At 35.5% G+C, this 21,467-nt stretch overlaps 1 protein-coding gene across 3 annotated transcripts; it reads right to left on the bottom strand.

The window, feature by feature from the left end:
• Positions 1-33: 33 nt before the first annotated feature.
• On the bottom strand, positions 34-19,671 carry LOC117918801 (probable E3 ubiquitin-protein ligase ARI8). 3 transcript variants are annotated; one of them, XM_034835694.1, is made up of 15 exons: positions 19,422-19,670; positions 17,656-17,780; positions 17,264-17,369; positions 17,017-17,107; positions 16,467-16,639; positions 8,896-9,000; positions 8,683-8,789; positions 7,972-8,079; positions 7,631-7,721; positions 6,015-6,104; positions 5,483-5,530; positions 4,733-4,804; positions 4,560-4,659; positions 4,349-4,475; positions 34-873 (listed from the first exon to the last, which is right to left on the bottom strand). In XM_034835694.1, the coding sequence occupies exons 1-15, from the start codon at positions 19,584-19,586 to the stop codon at positions 600-602; spliced, it is 1,782 nt and encodes a 593-aa protein (XP_034691585.1). In that variant the 5' UTR covers positions 19,587-19,670; the 3' UTR covers positions 34-599. The 3 variants fall into 3 exon arrangements, with proteins under 3 accessions (XP_034691585.1, XP_034691586.1, XP_034691587.1); XM_034835695.1 differs by having other exon boundaries at positions 8,701-8,789; positions 19,422-19,669; XM_034835696.1 differs by lacking the exon at positions 6,015-6,104 and having other exon boundaries at positions 19,422-19,671.
• Positions 19,672-21,467: the final 1,796 nt, after the last annotated feature.

Here is a 21,467-nt window from a genome sequence, read left to right on the forward strand (position 1 = left end):
AGGATGATGCCAAATGTGTCATCGCAGAAACGATTCCAAATAGATACTAGTTTCATCATTAATGCTTTCAGCAAACAGCTTCAGTCAAAGAACAAAAACTGGAGAGAACCCAAAGAACTAGGGGAAGAGGAAAAGAACATTCCCCAGTATGGTGATTGAAGTAATGCATATTTATTCGTTCTTGCAGGGATCAAGGCAGCTACTTGCCCTGAAGGGAATCCAACTCGTACAATCCACTTGAAAGCTTCAAGCTTTGCTACAAATCTATTAAGTAGCTAAATAATGACACCATTAAATTACAGAGGATGTGTTCTCATCGGTCTCCAATATGAGAGTCATGAGGGGCACAGACAACAACAGGAACTATTTACAGATGATATATAGGTAACAGAAAAAGGCATACTAGGTTTTTCTCCTCCTTCCCCACTGCCGATCCTTATTTTGGTACTACTTCCCTTTGTCATTGAGTTAATGATTCTGGAGCTGCTTGATTGATCCCCCAGGAATGATCCAGAGAATTTTGCCATTAGACTGACTAGACCAAAAAGGGAAAGCCCATCCCTACATGTCCAGTCACCTCTGTGTTGTGGAAATGAGGTTTACCGCTGTTGCTGGCAAATCTGGCAAATAGTGGCGGACCTGACATTGGCAAAAGTGCAATGTTCACAAGACCAATGGCCTGAATCATCAAGGTTTCTACTGGAACTACTTGATCGGGATGATGTTCCCTTGCCCCTCCCACCTTTTGCCTTGCTGCTCCCACCTCCCAAACTTTTAGAACTTGCAGTCCTGCTGCAGGCACCACGGGAATCCACATCTGACAGACCATTCTCCAGAGCTCGGACCAGATTCTCAAAGTAATTTCGCGTCACACTGTAACCATTGGAAATGAATCAATAATGGAAAATATTTTATTACTAATGTTGCAGTCATACAGAGTACATAGGACAAGGAACAAAATCAGCCTTCAAGTGTTTCACGATTAGAACTATCTACTCCAAACCCAACACTAAGACCAAAAAATAACACTACCATTCAATTTGAAAGTGAGGGGAATAAACAAATAAGCTAATTAGAATACTGCTAAACAGGAGTAACCATATAAGGTAGCAAAGCTTCCAACTTACTTTATAAATCAATGCAAGAAAATATAAATAAAATAAAAGAGAACAAAAAGCTTAATGTAAGGAAAACAAGGGAGGACCAAAATTCAGTTTGCTGCATTTAAAATAAAAAAGAAAGAAAAACCCAACATCAAAAAACACGAATATGATATCTTATGGGCTTTCCTGATTACATCAACTGTTATTCCCCATTTTGGCATTTGTAATTTTTAAGAGTTCTAATTCCGACTTGTAAATGACCAGAGGAACTTTCTAGTATGAATCAGGTACAGAGCTAATTGATGATGCTTGGTTACATTTTTTTTTTTTTTTTTTGATAAATATCACGAATATATTAAAGGGCAAAGGCCGCCAAGCATACAGGACGTATACAAACTGCCTCTAAACGAGAGCACAAAAAAACAAGCACCCTTACCCTCCCTTAAGTGGCCGCTAGCCACTCCAAAAAACCTAAGAGTGAAGAGGACTCCTCTCCAATATACACCCTAGCCCAACTCCACAAGGTACAAACAAAAGAATTTTTGAGTTTCTGTATATTTAACACCCCTCCCTTAAAAGCTAACTATTCCTTTCCTTCCATACCATCCAAAAAATACACAACGGGATAGAATTCCAAATTTTTTTCCTCTTTTTCCCCACAAAGGGGCCCTTCCAACTGAATAACGCCTCCTTCACCAACTCTGGGAACACCCACTGAACCCCCACGAGGGCAAAAATAATTTCCCATAAGGCCCTTACCACTATACAATGCAAAAGAATGTGATTTACACTCTCCTCTTCACAACCACACAAAAAACATCGGTTAGGAAACTGTCAGCCCCGTTTTTTAAGCCTATCCAGGATAAGAATCTTCCCCCACGCGACTTCCCAAGCAAAAAACGCCGCTTTGGTTGGGACCTTGTCCACCCAAACGCCTCTATACGGAAAGTCACAAGCATTGATAACAACCAGCCCGTTGTAGGCATCCTTCACCCCGTACCTCCCATGGCCCCCGCCCCCCTTTCCAAAGCACCACGTCCTCTTCTGAAGATAGCTTGAAGTCCCTGAGCATAATAAGCAATCCTCTAATCAAGTCCAGCTCCCAATCATTAAAGTCTCTATGGAATCTAAGATTCCAACCTCCTGAACCACTGCTATGATCTCACATCTCATTAACCGTTGCATTCCTGTTGACCGCCATCTCATGAAGCTGGGGAAAAGAATGGGACAGCCTCTCATTCCCACACCACTGATCAGACCAGAATTTTACTCTAGTCCCTTTCCCTACCTTAAACTTTGTATTCTCCCAACACCACTTAGCTTCCTTCATAATCTCCTTCCAAACCCCCACTCCATAATTACCCCGGGCCTCTTACATTTTTTAAGCCTCTTATTATATGTTCGCTCTAGTTTTTGTTGTAAAAAAATGGTTCTTCTTTACCCACGGGTAATGATTTGCAATATAGTGGGCATATCCTTATGATGAGGAACCTACAATTTATCTACCAAAAAAAAAAAAAAAAAGAAGAGAGAGAAACAAGGATAGCTTGGTTTCATTGTCCTATTTAGAGTCTTTTTGTTAAATTTCTATAGGTAGTGCTTTACTTTTAGTAAAGTTCCTATTTCTTTTAGTCTTCTTATGATACTAGGGAAGTTTTTATTTCTTTCAGTTTCTAAATAATATTTTCTTTTTTATATATTTTTTTCTATTCTTGTGAGGAACTATAAGGAATTAGGAAAAATTTTCAATAAAGGAAAAGAGTCATTTTAAGAAGAATCAGAATTTTAATAAGAATTTGAGCATCTATTATGCCTTCTTTGAGGGTGATTGTCTTTTGCCTAAAAGTGATGACCTAGGATTATTGGTGTCATTGCCAGGGATACATCTTTTCTTACCTGTAAAATCTGTCATTTTGGTAAATATCATAATTGTTGGTTGGGTCTACCTGTGCAGAATCAAGGTTATAGATATTGAATCTCATCACACAATAACAAGATCAATGATGCTATAGGTTTGATCTTATATGATGACATGCATCACCGGTCTACAAGTGACCAGCCTAGTTCAAATTTGTCTTTCCTACATTTGGAGCATAATTTTGATTCACATGGATTGCCTTGAGACAAAACCCAATTACTTCAGCAGATGAAACTTTTTTCTTTGTTTAGCTTGTATTTCTTCTCTTGTTTTGATCAGATTTGTATATTATGGAAAGATGTGAGTGTGTTTCTGATGAAAGCAAAAAGGGAAAAGTAGAGTTAAGACCTATCTTATATGAAAAGGAAGGGAAATACCTAATGCATTTCATTTTCAGACAACATAAAAGAAAGAGCTAAGATCCTTTATGAAAAAATTAATAGGGGGAAAAACTGACATGCTGGTAGATACAGGAGCTACAATAAAAGATAATCACAGCTAAACCATTTGTATAATATGGAAATATCAATGACTACTGATATTGATAAACTTACTAGTTAAGATGATAACAATTACTAGGAAAACATGAAAATAAATCCGAAATGAACCTTAAATTTCAACACACAAAAAATGTATATCAAGTTATAAACAGAGGCCACCTAAGAGAGAGATCAGAGAAATTTTCAATGTCTTGAAGCCTTGATGTTTGTATCAATCATGAGAGAGAGGGTACTATGGGAATATGTGGGCATTTTAAATGATGGATAGCTATGGTGTGTATTGTCACACCACAGATAAATAGGATGGTTCATACAAGGGTTAAAAGAGGCAAAACACAAACACGTTATTAAAAATAGACATGAAAGGCATCCCTTGGCTCACTGAAAGGCGGAAACTTGGTATCTTTAACTGCATTCGTCTAATAACATGGGTTACAATGTTTGTATTAAAAATTCCTAAATTTTCATTTCGAATCCATTTTCATGTTCTCCCAGTAATTTCCATCTTCAAAAATTTTCAGTGTCAATCATGTCAATATTTCCATCTGTATTGCATTTTCCTTTTTGAAGGTGGAATTAAAAATTTCTTGAATTTATCTCAATGCATCAATATCTTCACTCAACATAGTAAATTAACTATAAGGAAGAAAAGGTCCCAACACCATCAAGTTGCCACTATTTTTCCCCCTCTTTTTACAGGCAAATCAAGTTGCCACTACTACAGATTCTCAAATCAAATTGATTCTTGTGCCTCCCAATATGAAATATACTTTCCCTAAACAGGAAACTGTGGTCCTTGCAAAAGAAAAGTTTTAACAGGAAATCACCTGGTTAGCCCAGCTAGCTTTGTGCGGAACTCGTTGAAGTCTTTTGATGGGCCATCTGCATCGAGATATGTTTGTAGCTCCTTCTCTGCACATTGATGAAGTCGTTCCAGGCCAGACTCAGCCTCACCTGTGGAACAAGTAGCTAAAAGGTTTGACCAAGGAAAAGCAAAAAGAAATATGGGCCACTTTTGAGATGGGGGAAATGAAATACCTTGCAAGTACTCAAAGAACTGTCTCTTAGCATGTTCATGCTCAGGTAAATAATATCCATAGGCATATGTCCATTTTAGAACTCGCCTACATTCAACTATCTGCAGACAAGGCAACAGTAAGAAGAAACAGCAGTACCTTTCAAGATGTGCAATGGCAGAATCCACTATGTACCTGCAACCAGGCCTCTGTTATGAACTTGAGTTGTGACTCGGGCTGGCACTGCTTATCACTCAGCTTCTCAATCTACAAAAATAAAGCTAACTATTAATGCTTTCTAAAAGGCTATAAGAGCACAATAGATATCCGTTTCTTGGGAAAGAGCAGCATTGTTAAACAGTGTGAAGGGTCAAGACTGTTCCCTACCAAGTTTCATAGCCATGCAAATTTGTTTTGGCTTGGGGAGTCATTCATTTGCGCTTCTAAGTAAAATAAAAAAATGCCAAAGGGATCACAATCTAAATGCATGGGAAGTATCCACAGAACACCCACAGCAATACTGAATGAAACTGAAATAAAAATATAGCCAAAGATACACACTTTCCAACCTCTCAAACCAGCTTATCAATCAAATCCATAAAGAACAGCTACCAACATTTCATGAACATGTAGGTTACAGGTGGAACCAGTTATGCCTATCAAAAAGGCCTATGAAAACTTCAGGAACCTAAAAGGATTTTCTGTGGCATGCAAGTGCATTTAATGTAAACATGCATATCCAAGCTAGGGGTTGGCAGAAAACAAATAAAAAGGACAAGGAGAGGGGAGTCCAAAATGAGAAGGTCGATGAACGGTTAAAATTCATCATAAGCAATTGGTAATGAGTCCTATCAGTCTTATATATGATCCATATTATTTTATAGCCTAGTACCAGCAGCACTGACCAAGAATATGCTTAGAAGATATGGTAAGAATGTTGCTTACATTTACAATTTGCATCTGCTGTAGGTCTGCAAGTGCTTTCTGCCTAGACTGCAGTGAAGAAAGAAAGAATTAAAACTCTGACTTGATGAATGTTAACAAGTCAAAAAAGTTAAGAGACGCTGTAATGCATGTGCAGAGATTTAAATTCTGCAATTGTCAAAATGGAAGTAACGGAATTTGTTAAAAGAAAAAGCAATCCATGATAAGTACAAAATTGGTGATTGCTTGAGATTGAATCGCAGTCATTTTTAATCTCACTCACCCTTCCTCCAAAAGAAGAAGTAAATTCTATTTTTCTCTTTCATCTTTTCCAGTAATGCTCATGATGAGAAAGCACTACAAATTACAATAAATGATTCATATCAAAATTTATATCTGGTCCCTCACTTGAAATTATCATTTTTACTTGTTTCCGTAAAAAGAAAATAGTCAGCAAATGAGGACAATCTTGGACTAAATTCTGAAATAATGGGTTTCTGAAATAATGTCCATATTACAGCAAAAGAGGAGGATCTGGAAAAGTCAAACATACAGATTGGTTGGTCGCCCATCGTTCATAATAATGAGTATATCTCTCCAAAGAGTTCTTAGCCATATCCCTTCGTTTCTCAGCCTCATCATACTGCAAGCAGCAAAATAAATCAAGTACAGCACCTTCCCATTAGTGCCATAGAAGATACTTCTGTAGCACCATCAGTACATTTCTAAGGGGGGGAGGACCACCTTAATTTGCAGTACTTTGTATAATCTGCCGATCTATTTCATGTCTATTTTCCAATTGCCTAGGACGGTTAGAATGAGATTGGAGCAGATTCAAAGGGATTTTTTGTGGGGTGGTGGGGCTCTTGAGCAAAAACCTCACTTAGTACGGTGGTCGATCGTTTGTTTAGATAAAAGAAAAGGAGGGCTGGGGGTTAAGAGTCTTGGAACATTCAATAGGTTCTCCTTGGCAAATGGAGTTGGCGCTTTGCAAATGAAAGAAAGGTCCTTTGGAACCAAGTGATTAGAAGGAAATATGGGGAGGAAAGAGGAGGGTGGAGCTCTTGTGAGGCTAGGGAGGCTTATGGCGTTGGGTTGTGGAAAGCAATTAGAAAGTTGGGGCACCTAGTGACCCCTTCTTTTGACTTTGTGGTGGGTGATGGAAGGAAGGTGAGATTTTGGAAATATAAGTGGTGTGGAACCACTCCTTTGTGCGAGTCCTTCCCTTGTTTATTTGCTCTAGCAACTTCTAAAGAGGTTTGGGTAAATGAAGTTTGGACAGCTTCGGGGAAAGGGGGGGAAGTTGGAGCCCTTGTTTCGCTAGGCCTTCCAATGATTGCGAGATGGAAGAGGTGGAAAGGTTGTATTGTTGCTTGAATGGGAAGAAGGTTAATGTGGGTGAGGAAGATAGGGTGAAGTGGATGGACTTGAATGATCGCTTGTTTTCGGTAAAGTCTTTGTATAGAGCCTTGCAGCCGGTTTCTCTTGTTTCTTTCCCTTTAAAGATTATTTGGAACTCTTGTGTGCAGCCTAAATTAAGTTTCTTTGCTTGGGAGGCTTCGTGGGGAAAAGTTCTAACTTTGGACCGTTTGCAAAAGAGGGGTTAGGCTTCGGCTAATAGATGCTTTTTGTGCCAAATGTTTGAATCAATTAATCACCTCCTTCTCCATTGTGAAAAAACAAGGGAAGTGTGGATGTTGCTCCTTTCTTTGTTTGGAGTGTCTTAGGTGTTTCCCTTTTTGGTAAAGGAAACCCTCTTAGGGTGGAGGGGTTCTTTTGTGGGTAAAAAAAGGAAGGCGGTGTGGCAAATGGGACCATTATGTTTGTTTTGGGCCACATTTGGAATGCAAGGAATAAAATTGCCTTTGAAGATAGTATGTTGTCCATCCAAAGGCTAAAAGCTTCTTTTGTGTATTTACTATGGTCGGAGACCAAATTGTGGATAAAAGGTGGTCCTTCAACCTTAATAAATTTTATAGATTGGGTGGGTTCGCGGTGAGGGAGAAGGTTTTTTGTTTCCTTGTTTTTGGGTTTAAGCGTAAGGGGGTGAGTGTCTCTATACTGTACTTCTTTGGGTCGCTATTTTAGTGCCTCTTCGTAATACAATTCTTTTGCTTATTTATCAAAAAAAAAAAAGTGTGTAAATATCGAGGAAAAAAAAAATCTTACCACTCCCTCTTGCTTTGCTGTCTCATAACGGTTACATGCATAAAAACCGCCTGTCCTCTCACCATGATCCGACCATGCACCAAGACAAAGCCTGCAAGCATACATTATCGAAGAGCATACATGAAGAAACAAAGTGTTCATTTTTAGAACTCCAAAGCTAAATATGAATTAAAATTTGAAAAAAAAATAACTCCTATACATTTAAAAATATATAAAAATAAATAAATTAAAAAAACATAAACTTGATAATGCTAGTGTTGCCAAGTGGATACAAAATGGAATAAAGGCCAGACCTCCTAAATACATGTGAGTCTATCTAGAACAAGAGTATATAAACTTACCAGCAAAACTCAAATTTACATGGCGGTGTGCATGTGATATGCATACAACCTTGGTTTTTTTCGATTGGCCGCTTACACTTTGGACAAGGCTTGGAATTAGCCAATATCCTGAAAGTCATCACATGCATAAAATTTAGCATTGCAACAAATGGAAAAAAAATTAAACATAGTTATAGTAAACCATAAAGAATCCTGCACAAATAGATTCTATACTGAAGGCATTAAATCCTAGAGCCAAGTAACAGCACCGCACAGGTGAGCCAAGGGCCCAACAATAAATCAACAAGCACATATTAACTTCTGTATTATAAATTAACTGAAAGTTGAAGCTTTTGTCTGTTTAAACATGCTATGATACAACACAATAAAAACGAAATGATAAAATTTTGGGAAGTTCAAATACCAACCAGAAGTACACTACTTATCTCAAGTTGGAAAAACAGACAAAAATAGAAACAAGAAAAAATAATCCCACCAAAAAATTACATTGATTATATTAAACATAGAAGTGTTATAAAACAAAGATTGCTCTAGATCCTACTCTCAACATTCCACTGACAAAAATTTATTCCCAACATTATTTCACTAATTACTTTTCTTTTTTCTTCAAATTTTTTGGTCTTCAATTGAATCAGCATTATCTGATACGTTTTGCCTTAATACAGATAAATAAGAAATTAAGAAAGGAAAAAAATATATGCATTTAGATACTGTGATATTGTGTTCAACCAATTCATGTTCTCAGACTCAGCACTATTCTTCAAAATCCACTTGGCCACAGTGCCGCAATCAACAGGACGGTGAGCTTCCTCTGTACACTGCAAGTTCAAGTTCACATAATGTATCACACACATACACAAAACAAGATGGGCAAAAGAAGCTTTTCAAAATAGACAAATTCATCAACAATTTAAGGATACTCACATTCCAGCAAAAGCTATATGAGCAGCGGCAGGAAACGTCATAGCTTCCACTACCAACAATAAAATCAACTGCATAATCACAGCCTGGAGCGGGACACCATTTGGTCTACAGAACAAACCAAAGATTTTTATAAGCCACTGAAGGAGTGAAGAACACATTAAAATACTTTCACTAGCCTTCTTTTTCTTTTTTAATGAGAAACATAATAGATCTTTTTTATTAATTAAAAGGATTAAGAAGGACGAGACACCCTTCCACAATGTACAACTCAAATCAAGACAAGGGAATGGACTTCTTAACAAGAAGCCCTATAAGCTGAACAACTGAAAGAAGTTACAAAAAACTGAAGCAAAGCTTGAACAACCACTAATTACAACTCAAGGTGGTAAATAATCTCCGACAAAAGATACCAATTATTTTGCTCCTGTTTTAGCTAGGCAGTCTGCCACTTGATTAGCTAAGCAAAGAATCCATTGAATGGAGCATTCCAACTCTGTAAAGATATCAAATATTTTGGCATAGCCACCTGTCAAGCCTCCATGAACCTCTTTCCTTTTCAGCCACCTTTGAGATAACAACAGCAGACCACTCCACCCCCACCAAAGTACGAAGTTGGATAGGTCCAAACTTTTGCTTGTACAACGTCCTCCAAAAGCGCTACAACTTTAGCCTCAATAGCAAAACCCTTACCTGTAAGTTTAGAATAGGCTTTGATCATTGAACCTTGAAGATCTCTAATCATCCACCAATCCCAATGCGTGCTGGGGTACCCAAAGCACATCCATCAAAGTTCAACTTTACTATTCCTTCAATTGGCATTGACCATACTTTAAGAGTTCTTCCAAACCAACCTTCTTCACTTGCACACAAGACTCCAATCTAGCAATATAAAGCTTGAGCAGGAACCTCTTAAGGCTTCACTACCAGAGGCCTAAAATTAGGATGAAGAGTAAAACAAGTCCCAAACTACACCTGCTATCCTCCTAACACTCTAAAAATCTTTGCATATCCTTTTTTGCCATATTGACCAAATCAAACGAAAGCTTGCAATACCCCATAGAACCTTTCCTTTAGATGATCCCCCAAGCCTTCAAAGGAAATGGTCATCATCTCTGCCATTGTACATAGTGTTACCCATTGCAAGGCTGAATGGTCTAAGCCATAAACCTAGAGCTAATGGGCAATGAAGAAAATGATGATAAATTAATTCACTACTCTCCTTGCACATGATGTACCACTCCGGATTAAGAGTTTGAAAGGACTCCTCATCAAGAGCATATTATTGGTATTAATCCTCTTACTAGCCACAAGTCATGTGAAAACCTTTATATTAGGAGAGGCTTTAGATTTTTAAATGAAATCAACTAGAGTAAAAGGAACAGGGGTAGATGAATGACTATATTACTAGGTAAAAGAAATAGGGGTAGATGAATGACTATTGCTTTCTGCAGCTTCCAAATGCCATATTTTCATTATGTAAGTATAAAAAGGAAATGACTGTAAAATGATTATTACAGTATAGCAGAAATGATAATAACCATCAACCAAAGAAACAGAAAGCTAATATCCTGATTAAGATGAAGGCAAGTTAAATGTCCTTAAGAAATTCCTTCATAAGGAAATATATATATCACCAAAAAGGAGAGTAAGGCCTGGTATAAGTGAGGTATGCAAATAAAACCCAAAAGGAAGGACAGAGGAGAAGGGCAGGGCCATGAAAAGCCCCACATACAGAATCAATGTCATCTTCATTCTGTCTATGACATCCAATAAAGACAAACTTCTCTACTCTGAAAAAGTATTGGACCACAATAACCTGAGGAGGAGGCTTTTCAACTTCAAATGCAGACATAACATCCTGTGATTGCTCCTATCAAAAAACTAACATCCTGTGATTGCATGCCTTTGAAAAGCACCAAAACAAACAGAAGAGCTAGCCTTTCTCTTCTTGATGAACCCACCATAGCAACTAACAAGTAGTCCTTCACTGTCTGAGACAAAATCCATGAGACCCCAACAATGGAGAAAAAAACTAATGCCACACTGCTCAAGCAACCATGTAATGAAAGCAGAATATGACAAGAAAACTCATTATAACAACATAAGCAACACCAAATCACTAGGTTACACCCTTTTCTCATCTACTAATCAAAACTAAGGATCTTGCCACACATTGCTTCCCTAGAAAGCAACATTCTTTAGTCGGGACTCTAGGAACCCACCACTTTAATCACAAAAGAGGATGGAAATTCCAAGAAAAAAGTGCCTTGAATATGGATTTAATCCAGAAGGACCCCCTTTTAGTCGATTTCCTTCCTACAACTTCCCCCTAATCATCTCTAGGGCAGAATTTTTTCAGATATATGCCATAAAAGATACCACCACCTCTGCCTCCCAATCATGATAACTTCTGAAGAAGCAAGGACCCCAGTGCCCCCAACCCCATGCTGTGGTCCAATAATCATCTACTTAAAATCCTTATTGGTTGCCAAAGAAAAAAGACTTGGAAACTAATCCTTGAATGTTGTTTTCCCACGCTGTACATCAAACAAGAATGCCAAATTTATCTAAAACCGCTCTCCTGAAAAATCTATCATTTCCCTATGTGAACCTCCAACACTGCTTACCTGGCAAAGTTTTGCAAAGATCACACAGATTTCAAATTTCCAAATCCTCAAGCCCCACCCCCCTCTCTCCCCATGAGGAAATGTAAAAACAACCACTTAATCAAATGAACTTCTTCCCCTCTTCTCCACCCCTCCCAGAGGAGATCTCTCATAAGTATTTCTAGTGTGATATTGATTAGTAAAAGAAAAAGCAAGCTTGAGAGAATGTTTTCAACAAGGGTGAGTTTACCTCCTTTCAATAGATATCACCTCTTCCAAGAAGCAAGACACCTCTCAATGCATTCCACCCATAGGTCCCAAACCGCAATAGACATAAATGAAGCCCCCAATGTAAACCCAAATAGAAAGATGGAAAACAATCTACCACACATCCTAATGAAGACACTGAATAATAGGCATTATCACATCGCTTACCAGAACAATCTCGCCCTCAATTAAATTAACTTCTAATAAATTGAACAAGCAATAATGACAAGCAGACAATTACTCAAGAAAACTAACATAAACCACAACAAAGAAAACCAAAGCATCGAGTCATTAACTCAACTAAACTTCAAGATATACAAAACAAGATAGTTGAGGATTTCTAAATCTTGGTTGACAGATTGAAGACTCCAATCATAATCAACTCCAAGCAAAACAGGTAGCTCCAAAATCTCTCTCGCCATGCGGTTATGCATACACAAACCCTTTCTCCTTTTTATAGCCTAAGAAGTAACCATCAGAAAGAGTCCCCTCTCCAAAAAAAAAAATCTTAAAATATAATAAATTTTAATTTACTAATCTTCAAGGTCCTATTTTTAGAAATTTCTTTTGAGGTTGAAACCTAATTGGATTTATTTACTTATTTTTTAATTAGAAACAAACAAATATTGTTCTGAATTTCTAAGTACAAGCAAAGAATGACAGAAGCTTCCAAAAATACAAATGATGATACAAGAGGGGGCTACCTAACAAGACCAACATTACAAATCATGGAAGAACAAAACATGTTCAAAATATAGAAACAATGTACAACTCAAAAAGGTAAAAAAAATCTTCTACAAAAGAAACTATCTCCTTGACTAAAGTTTTGCTAATTGATTTGCAACATTATTAGCTAACTCACAAAGCAAGAAAACAAAGAACCCAAATTCCAGTTATAGGTCACGTGTCATATTTCTAAGGAACTCTCTCCAATTTAGACACTTATGAGATCACTATAGTCTACAACAAACCCTTTCACCAATAAATTAGAAAGCAAAATTTTGGCCTACAATAAGACTTTCAAAAGACATAAGGTCTTTGCCTCAATGGCTAATCACTCTCCTACCAATTCAAAGAATTTGACAAAGCAACATTTTGTATTCTCGAGGACCTCACTCCAACTGAAACGCCCATGAGATCACTACAGGAGAATTCCCTCCTTCCGCCAATAAATTGGAAAGCTCCAAAATCCTAGCTTGCAATAAGCCCTCCAAAAAAGCTAACATCCCTACCTCAATGACCAATATCTCTCCAATTGGATTACAAAAGACACTCAACATTGTAACTTAGTGATGCCTCAATTCGCAAATAATATGAATTACCTAAAGCTATCCATCAAAGTTTAACTTAATCAAACCATTGAAGGTAGTGTCTATACTGAAACCAACTCATTACCCATGATATATTTTTTATAGACAAATAAAGAAAATATTAAAAAGTACCAAATAGAGAGTATGCACCCTATGTACATAGGCGGCATACAAAAAGATTCAAAAAGAGCACACTAAAAAGCGGTTACACAAGACAATCTTCATAAAGATATGTCTAACCACAATTAAGGCTATCTAAGAAATCCAACATTGTGTAATTCTCCATCCCTAGTGAAATGTGGGACCACTCCAATAGGGATTTAATGAAGTTTTTCTTCCACCTTTGATCCGACTATCCTTCTTCATTGAAAATTCCTTGACTTGTATGTCTTGATATGACTTTGATTTGAACCACAAATTTCGATACAGGGCAAAAGATGCATGCTTCAAAAAGCTTTGTTACAATGATTTGATATTAAAATTCATTCCCATAGTCGTATTCTATTCATAATATTTGCTCCCACACCATCATCATGAGCTCTTGATCTGTTCCTCTTCACATTTTCTGGACGGTTTGAAAGGCGAGGAATAAATTGGCTTTCAAGGATGATATGTTGTCAATTCAGAGACTGAAACACTCTTTTATCCTTTCTTTTTGGTCTGAGACTAAGTTGTTCATAGATGATTGCCCTCTAACTATAGCTAATTTTATTAATTGGTTGGGCTCTAAGTAGGATTGTGGTGTTGGGCTATCTTTGTTTTTTAGCCTTGTTGAAGGCGGGTGTATAGGTATTGTATACATTGAGTCGCTTTTTTAGCGTCTCTTTTATATATGAAATCTTATTTACTTATCAAAAAAAAAAAATCATGAGCTCTTGATCTCGGTTTTTTGTTTTTCACCACTTTCAAGTAGTGCAAATGCTTACCACGTATGACATGATGGGATGGGCTTTGGAAGCCACATTCGAAGTTTACTCTGGTTGTTTGACTTAGTTAGGGACAATAAACTATATTTGTTTCTGTTGACTTGGATACTTTGTGAATCTTGGAATATGTAGGCCTTGTTTGGCTTAGCTTTTTGGAAGCCAAAAGTTCTTATTTAAGCTAACTAAGATGTCTTATATGTTCTGGGTAATTTAATTAAAATAGTTTTCTACTTATAAAGAGTTTAAAAAGGAAGCACGAATTATTGCTTCTTGCAGAGTACTTTTTTTGGCTTATGCAGGAAGTCATTTCGAGTTTAAAGAATTTTCCATAGTACTAAGATTGCCCTTTTAAAAAACATGATTACCTCTACTTTTAAGCTAAATGAGTCTTATTATGAGACATTTTGGAGACTATCAATTACAAGCTGGATATTATTTTGTTAATTTTCTCTATTTATGTAAGTTGACATTTGTCCCCAATAATTGGTTTAAAGCTCATGCATCTTTGGTCATTTTCATGTTGGGCCTAGAGCTCAATTTATGAAATGGGGTTCATGCCCCTAGATTAGGTCCTGAATCATGTTGCAATAACTTATCACTAAAGGCTTTTTGTGCTAGGAGAGAAGACAGTACCATGTTCAAACCCAACCTAACCTTTTTCTAGGATAAAAGTTAAGGCCCCCCTTATCCAAATGTTCACAATTTTAATAGATAATTAAGTATTCTTCTCTTTTCCGTTTTCCATTTTTATAGGAAAAAGATAAAAGATAATTGCAAAACAGAAAACCATGGTATAACTATTGAGAGTTTAAGTAGTTAACAAGTGAAAGGGTATATCTGTCTTTTCTGATTTTCCTGGTAAACAAAAAAGTTGCAGGATGCAGAGATAGTCCAGAAATTCTCCTCTGTTCTTTTCTTACCTTTTTCTCTTTTTCCATTTTTTTTCTTTATGCTAAACAACTGTAACATGATCACCCATAAAAGGATAAGGAAAGATAACAGAAAGGACAAATAACTCATGATCTACCTGACACCCCAAGTGATTATAAAGAACTTCTCAGTGGAACCAAGTTAGGATGCCTAAATGAAACAAAAGGATTCTTGGGATCACAGAAACTAATATGATGCTATCGCTTTTAATATATTTACTCATTTGCCTATCAAAAAATATACTGAAAACTCATCCACAATCCCACTAAAAATGTATTTGCACCAGACAAAGTTTTACGTCATGTTAAAAAAATATCCCACTACAAGATGTTTTTTTTTTTTTTGATAAGTAAATGAATTTCATTAAAGAAAAAAGGGAAAAAGAGACGCTAAAATAGCGACTCTCAGTATACAAAACCTATACACCCGCCATCAAAGGCCAAAAGACAAAACACCTAATGCCACAAGCCTACTTAGAACCCAACCAATCAATAAAGTTAGCTATAGTTAGAGGGCAGTCGTCTATGAACAATTTAGCCTCAGCCCATAACGTAAGAATAAAAGATTGTTTCAATCTCTGAATTGACACCGACTCATCCTTGAAAGCCAATCGATTCCTCTCCTTCCAAACCGTCCAAAAAATATGAAGAGGAGCAGCTTTCCACACCTTCTTGCGATTTTTGCCCATGAAAAAGCCATTCCAACTCAGAAGTGTCTCTTTAACTGAAAAGGGCAAAACCCAAGACACCCCAAATAAGGCAAAGAGAAGATCCCATAATACCCTCGTCCTGGGACAATGAAGAAGGAGATGGTTTATGGTCTCCTCATTCTCAAGACACATAAAACATCTATTCGCCAAGGCCCATCCTCTTTTCTGGACTAGATCCAATGTTAAAGCTTTGCCCCACGTGGCCTCCCATGCGAAGAAACCAATCTTGGGCTGCACATTCGCATTCCAAATAAAGCTTGAAGGAAATAAAGACGAACCACCCGCTTCAAGAGCTATATAAAGTGACTTGACCGAGAATTTACCGCTCTTTGTTTCAGTCCAAGATACCATATCCTCCACATCCTCAATAACTCTTTTACTCTGAATCCTCTCCATAAATCTTTCTGCCTCCTCAACCTCCCAGTCATTGAACGCTCTTAAAAAACAGGGGTTCCAACCCCCCCAACCCCCCTCAGCCAAGGGATCCCAAATGTCTGCCACCCACGCTTCCTTCTCAACCGTCAAAGCAAAAAGAGAAGGGAAGGTCATACATAGAGGAGACTCCCCACACCATCTATCCCTCCAGAAGCTCACCCTTTTTCCATTACCAACTGTGAAAGCCATCCTATCACTCACCAACTTCCAATCCGCCCTAATTCCTTTCCACAATCCCACTACAAGATGTTGCAAGCAAAATTTCACACTCTTGCTTGCAAAACAATATTTTACTTTTGACAAATAAAAATAAAATAACCTCACTAGACATGTTTACTTTGGTGAGACAGGAAAGTAATTGATTGGAAGGCTTTAAACACAGAATTACCTTCCTATTGTCTTCAATATAAGATCTAAGAAAGTAACGAGAATACTTCTCTTTGTCTTCATCAGAAGCCAATAAATTTATCATGTCCTGACCAACAGCAGCACCACAGGTTGGATCAGGACAGCGCAACATCAAACATCCAGGACCATCAGTAATTGCTGTACTAGTATAACCTGCATGGAAAATAAAATAATACAAAAACAACACTTAAATTTTGAACAAAATTTCAATTCAAATAAGACTATAACAAGTTCAGGAAAGATAACTTTCTGATATTCATAAGGATTAGTAGATAAGTATTAGGAAATTCAAAGGAAAATTACATCAATTACAGACATTTCCAATGACAAAATTTAGACATTTTTCTATAACTGACCATTTTAATGAAAGAAGAAGAGGAAAAGGTAACCTCAAAACAAATCACCAAACAGATAGGAAACAACACCATCAATAATGGATGCATGAATTTTATTTTATTTTGTTCTCCTATAGGAGTAAACTTAATATTCTTGAGATAATAGGATATATGTCACAGTACACTAACACAAACCTGCCCAGCATGTACCACAGAAAGGGTGACCACAAGCAGCAGAACTTATCCTATCACGAGGATAGTTTTCAAAACATATCCCACAAGTCAGCTGTCAAAACATAAACATATATTAGACGAACTTCACAGAAAGAAGATGGCACAGAGATTTGCTCACTTAAAAATGTTGATCACATTCCTAACTTTCAGGCAAAAACACAAAAGTCAATTAATTAATTAAGTCGCCTTTAAAAATGTGTCTCCTCACCTCTCTAGCATTAGGGAATTGAACGACTGGTTTCTCTAACAAGCCAACAGCCTTTCGGACCTTCTCTTCATCAGCAAACCATTCATCATGCACTTTACTGACACTCCTGTGCATTCAAAAAAACATAATTTATTTAGAACATCAAGACACCATAATACATCATAACTTAAAGCCTGCTGGAAAAGAACATGATCAATGAAGAGTACAGTATAATAGGACAGAAACCCGATAAACAAACTAATGTTACTTCACCTGAATGCAAATATCATGCACATCAGTATCCAGCACCAAGAACACTTGGTATCAACCATAATGAACATATAGCCATTGAAACAATAGACTGAAACATATGGATAATGTGAAGAGATGCCACATAGTTCACAGAATTTTACCAATAATAGTGGCGGAGAAGGATGCTAGCTGAAACCCTTGGTATAGAGAGGACGGTGGATATCCTTGTAATATCATCCTCTTGACGTTGACGAATATCTGCTTCAGTCAAAATGGTATAGTTTTGCTGAGACAAGAAACCACAACAGTAAGAATTTAGATGTAAAATCAACAACAATAGAATGGGAACTAGGTTGTTCATTACTCATGTGGCAAACGATGTGGTAAACAGGACTAGCAAAATGTTTTGAGGAAGCTAGAGGAATTTAAACCAAAAATTATTTCACCAACCAATTGTAACAACTTCAAACCTATTGCTCATTCAATGTTTGAAAGTGAAGCAAAATTCAATTGCAAAATTTTCTTCCCCATTCTACTCGAGCTGGTCTTAGAAACCCAGCTTCAGAAAATAAAATGCAATGAATACACTAAAGACATGCAAAACCCTGCAGGGTCCCAACCTTGACCTTAATAAGTTATCAGAAAACCCTTCTCGTGTTTTTTTTTCTGTGATGGACAAAGCAAAAAACCAATTACCAATCACCATGTCTTACTAAACCAACGAACATTTTCCTATGTGGCTATATCAACCCTAAGCACAGGCACAGCTTCAATAAATCAACTAAGTTCAATTCCTGTACAGATAAAATAAACTAGCCCCAACACAATCTGCCCAAGCTCAAAATCAAACAAATTAACTAAAACAGAATGACATTGTGCAAAATTATCACAATCAAGTCACCCTCATAAGAAAACCAAAATACAAAATCTCAAAATCAGCCAAATTACCATCAACCCACCACAAAAAGGAAGCCAAAAACCATGCAAAAATGGAAAAAATAACCCAGACGAGATCATAATTAAATACTAACTAGTTTTGAATACATTTTGAAAAAAGAATTCAAAATGAATCAGATTAACATTAAACGGCCACCAAAAACCCCAAAATCATCCAATATTCCTGCAATAACCACCTTAAAAAACACTTCCAAAGTAACAATGAAGCGGATCAACAGAAATGGAATGAAATTCGCACATATGATTAGACAACCAATCAAATTAACACCAATCCAACACAAAACCTCAGAATCATTCAAAATCACCCAAGAGACCAAACAAAAATTGAACAAATTCAGAAAATTAAACACAGGTGATTATAAAATGAAATATATAATAGAAAAGGAGCCAATGTTTTTGCAAAATCACCAAAAAGTCAATCTCATAAGATAGAAAAATAGGAAAACAAAACCCAAAATCAATCAAATTAACATCAACCGACCCCAAAATAATCCAAAACCCCTTAAAGCAAAAACCAAATCAGATGAAACGGAGCGAAATACATCAAATTAAATACAGAATACTAGAAAAAAATGGTAAAAGCAAAAGAATGAACATTGCGCAAATCGCCAAAACAAAGTCAAGCCCATCAGAAACAAAAAAAAAAAAACAAACAAACAAATTCCCAAAACCAATCAAATTAATACAACAAACCCACCCCTGGATAATCCAAAATTCACAAAAAATAAATAAATAAATAAATAAAAATAATCAAATCAACAGAAATGGAACAAAAATCATCAAATTAAAACACAAATAATCAGGGAACGAATTTTATAAAAAAGGAGATCGAACATTGTGAGAAATAGCCAATACAAAGCAACAAAATCCCAAATTTTAACCCCAAAACCATCCAAAAATCCCAATCAATGGAAAAGGAATGCAATGGATGGAATTAAGATAAATGAATAAAAAATGAAAAGAAAAAAACCTGGTGGCGGTGGGAGGTGAGGTCATCGGAGTCATCGGAGTCGTTGTCGATGAACTCGTAGTCGGCAGCGTCGAGGTCGTCGCTGTCGGCGGCAGTCTCGCCGCTGTAGAAGTCGTCGAGGGACTCGGCATCGTTGGCGTCGTGCATATCGTCCTCCGACTCCATCTTCTTCTTCTGCAAAAAATTAGGGCGCAGAAGAGGAAGGAGAAAGAAAATGGAGGAGCCGATGGCAAAGCGGTAATTAATCGCCAAGTGGAGGGGCCATAATTCTTCAGCACATTCAGGAGAAATTTGCCTAAAAAAAATAAAGATTAAGAAATGAATGAGAAGTTGAGAACATATAAATACATTTGAATTCATTTTTTCTAAATTATTTTGTTATTAAAAAATAATTGATAAAATGAATGGAAATGGGATGGGAAAGGGGTTTTTTCTTCTTCGTCTTCTTTTTTTCAGTTTTTCGATTATTTGTAATTTTTATATATTTTCAAATAAATTTTTCATAAATAAAAACAAAAACTTAATTACAAATTTTTAAAAATATTAGCACTTGAAAAAAATTTTGAAACTTTTTTTTCAAAAATCAGTCATTTAGACAATAGTAAGAACATGTTTAGTAATTATTTTTTAAAACCGTTGTAAACAATAGTATTTAAAAATTATTCTATTATATTTTATAAAACAAAAGTTTATTTGAAAACTTAAAACATTTTTAATATGTTTTTAATATTTTTAAATATGTTTTAAGAATAATTTCTTTATCTATTGTTTTTTTCTAAATCATTTTACATGGTTATATAATTATTTTTTTAAACTGTCATTAGAAAATAATTAAAATATGTTTTGTAAAAATATATTGTTTTTTACTTTTAAAAATAGAAAAACAGTTTTTCGATTCTTAAATATGTTTTCATGATTTTTTTTTCTAAAAAAAAAAATATCAAAACAGTTGTCTAATATACTCTAAATGTTTCTCTAAAAAATCATTTAATTCAAGTAATTAGTTATTAATAAAACTTTTAGCATGTTTTCCTAAAATTTTGATTGATTTTTTTTTTTTTTTGAATTTATTTAGAAAACAAATTATTTTTTAAAACAAATTTAAAGTATTTTTGAATTTTTTATTAAATGTCGTTCAAAACAATTGAAAATATAGAAATGCTTTAAAAACTTTTATATTATATATAATATTAAGTCATAAAATTGTTTTTCATATTTGAATTTCCAAATAAAATTTTATTCTTGAAAACTATTCTTAAAAAAAAAATTATTTAAGAATTATTTTAAAAAATATTGCCAAATAAATCCATAATTTATCCCCTCATTTTTTTTTTGTAATTATTATATAATTTATAAAAATAAAGCTTTGCAGTTGTTTTGAATGTGTGTATCATAGCGTAAAGCAATTACCAAAGTTAAAAAAGAGGGTCAAGACATCTTCATATTTGTCTTTTGGCATGGAGAAGGGAGTACTAAACGACACGTATTATAACTTCAAGGGGACCATTTAATTGCTTTACAAATATAATTAATGATTTTAGGTATAATTTTTAATAGATTAAGTAGTAGACAAATTCATATTTAGTTTAAACTCAAACTCAAGAATTCTAACTCGAAAACTACTGGATCGCATTCTAAGGGTATGATGGTCATTTCATACCTTAAACCTAAACTTATAATTGAAAATTTTCATTTACCAAATTCCTATTCCGACTATGACTTAATGCTACAAATGTCATGCCCTCATTATAGTGGTACTTATAATACTATAACTAATCTTTAAAAAAATAAAAATTGAAGAAAAATAAAAAATAGATGTAAAATTAATAAATAATTTTTATTTACTACTTCAAACTCATTTCACTTATTTTTCCTTTCCTATATAAATATTGAATAATTTTAAAATGTACAAATTTTCAATTAATTTTAATTATATGTGACTTTTTTTTTGTATTTTTCATGTTAAAACCATTTTATTTAACATTATTTTTCTTTCATTAGTATTTTTCAAAAACAAAAACACAGTCTTAGGGTTTTGAACTCTAA

Source organism: Vitis riparia, chromosome 7 (assembly GCF_004353265.1).
Source record: "Vitis riparia cultivar Riparia Gloire de Montpellier isolate 1030 chromosome 7, EGFV_Vit.rip_1.0, whole genome shotgun sequence".
NCBI classification, from domain to species: Eukaryota; Viridiplantae; Streptophyta; class Magnoliopsida; order Vitales; family Vitaceae; genus Vitis; species Vitis riparia.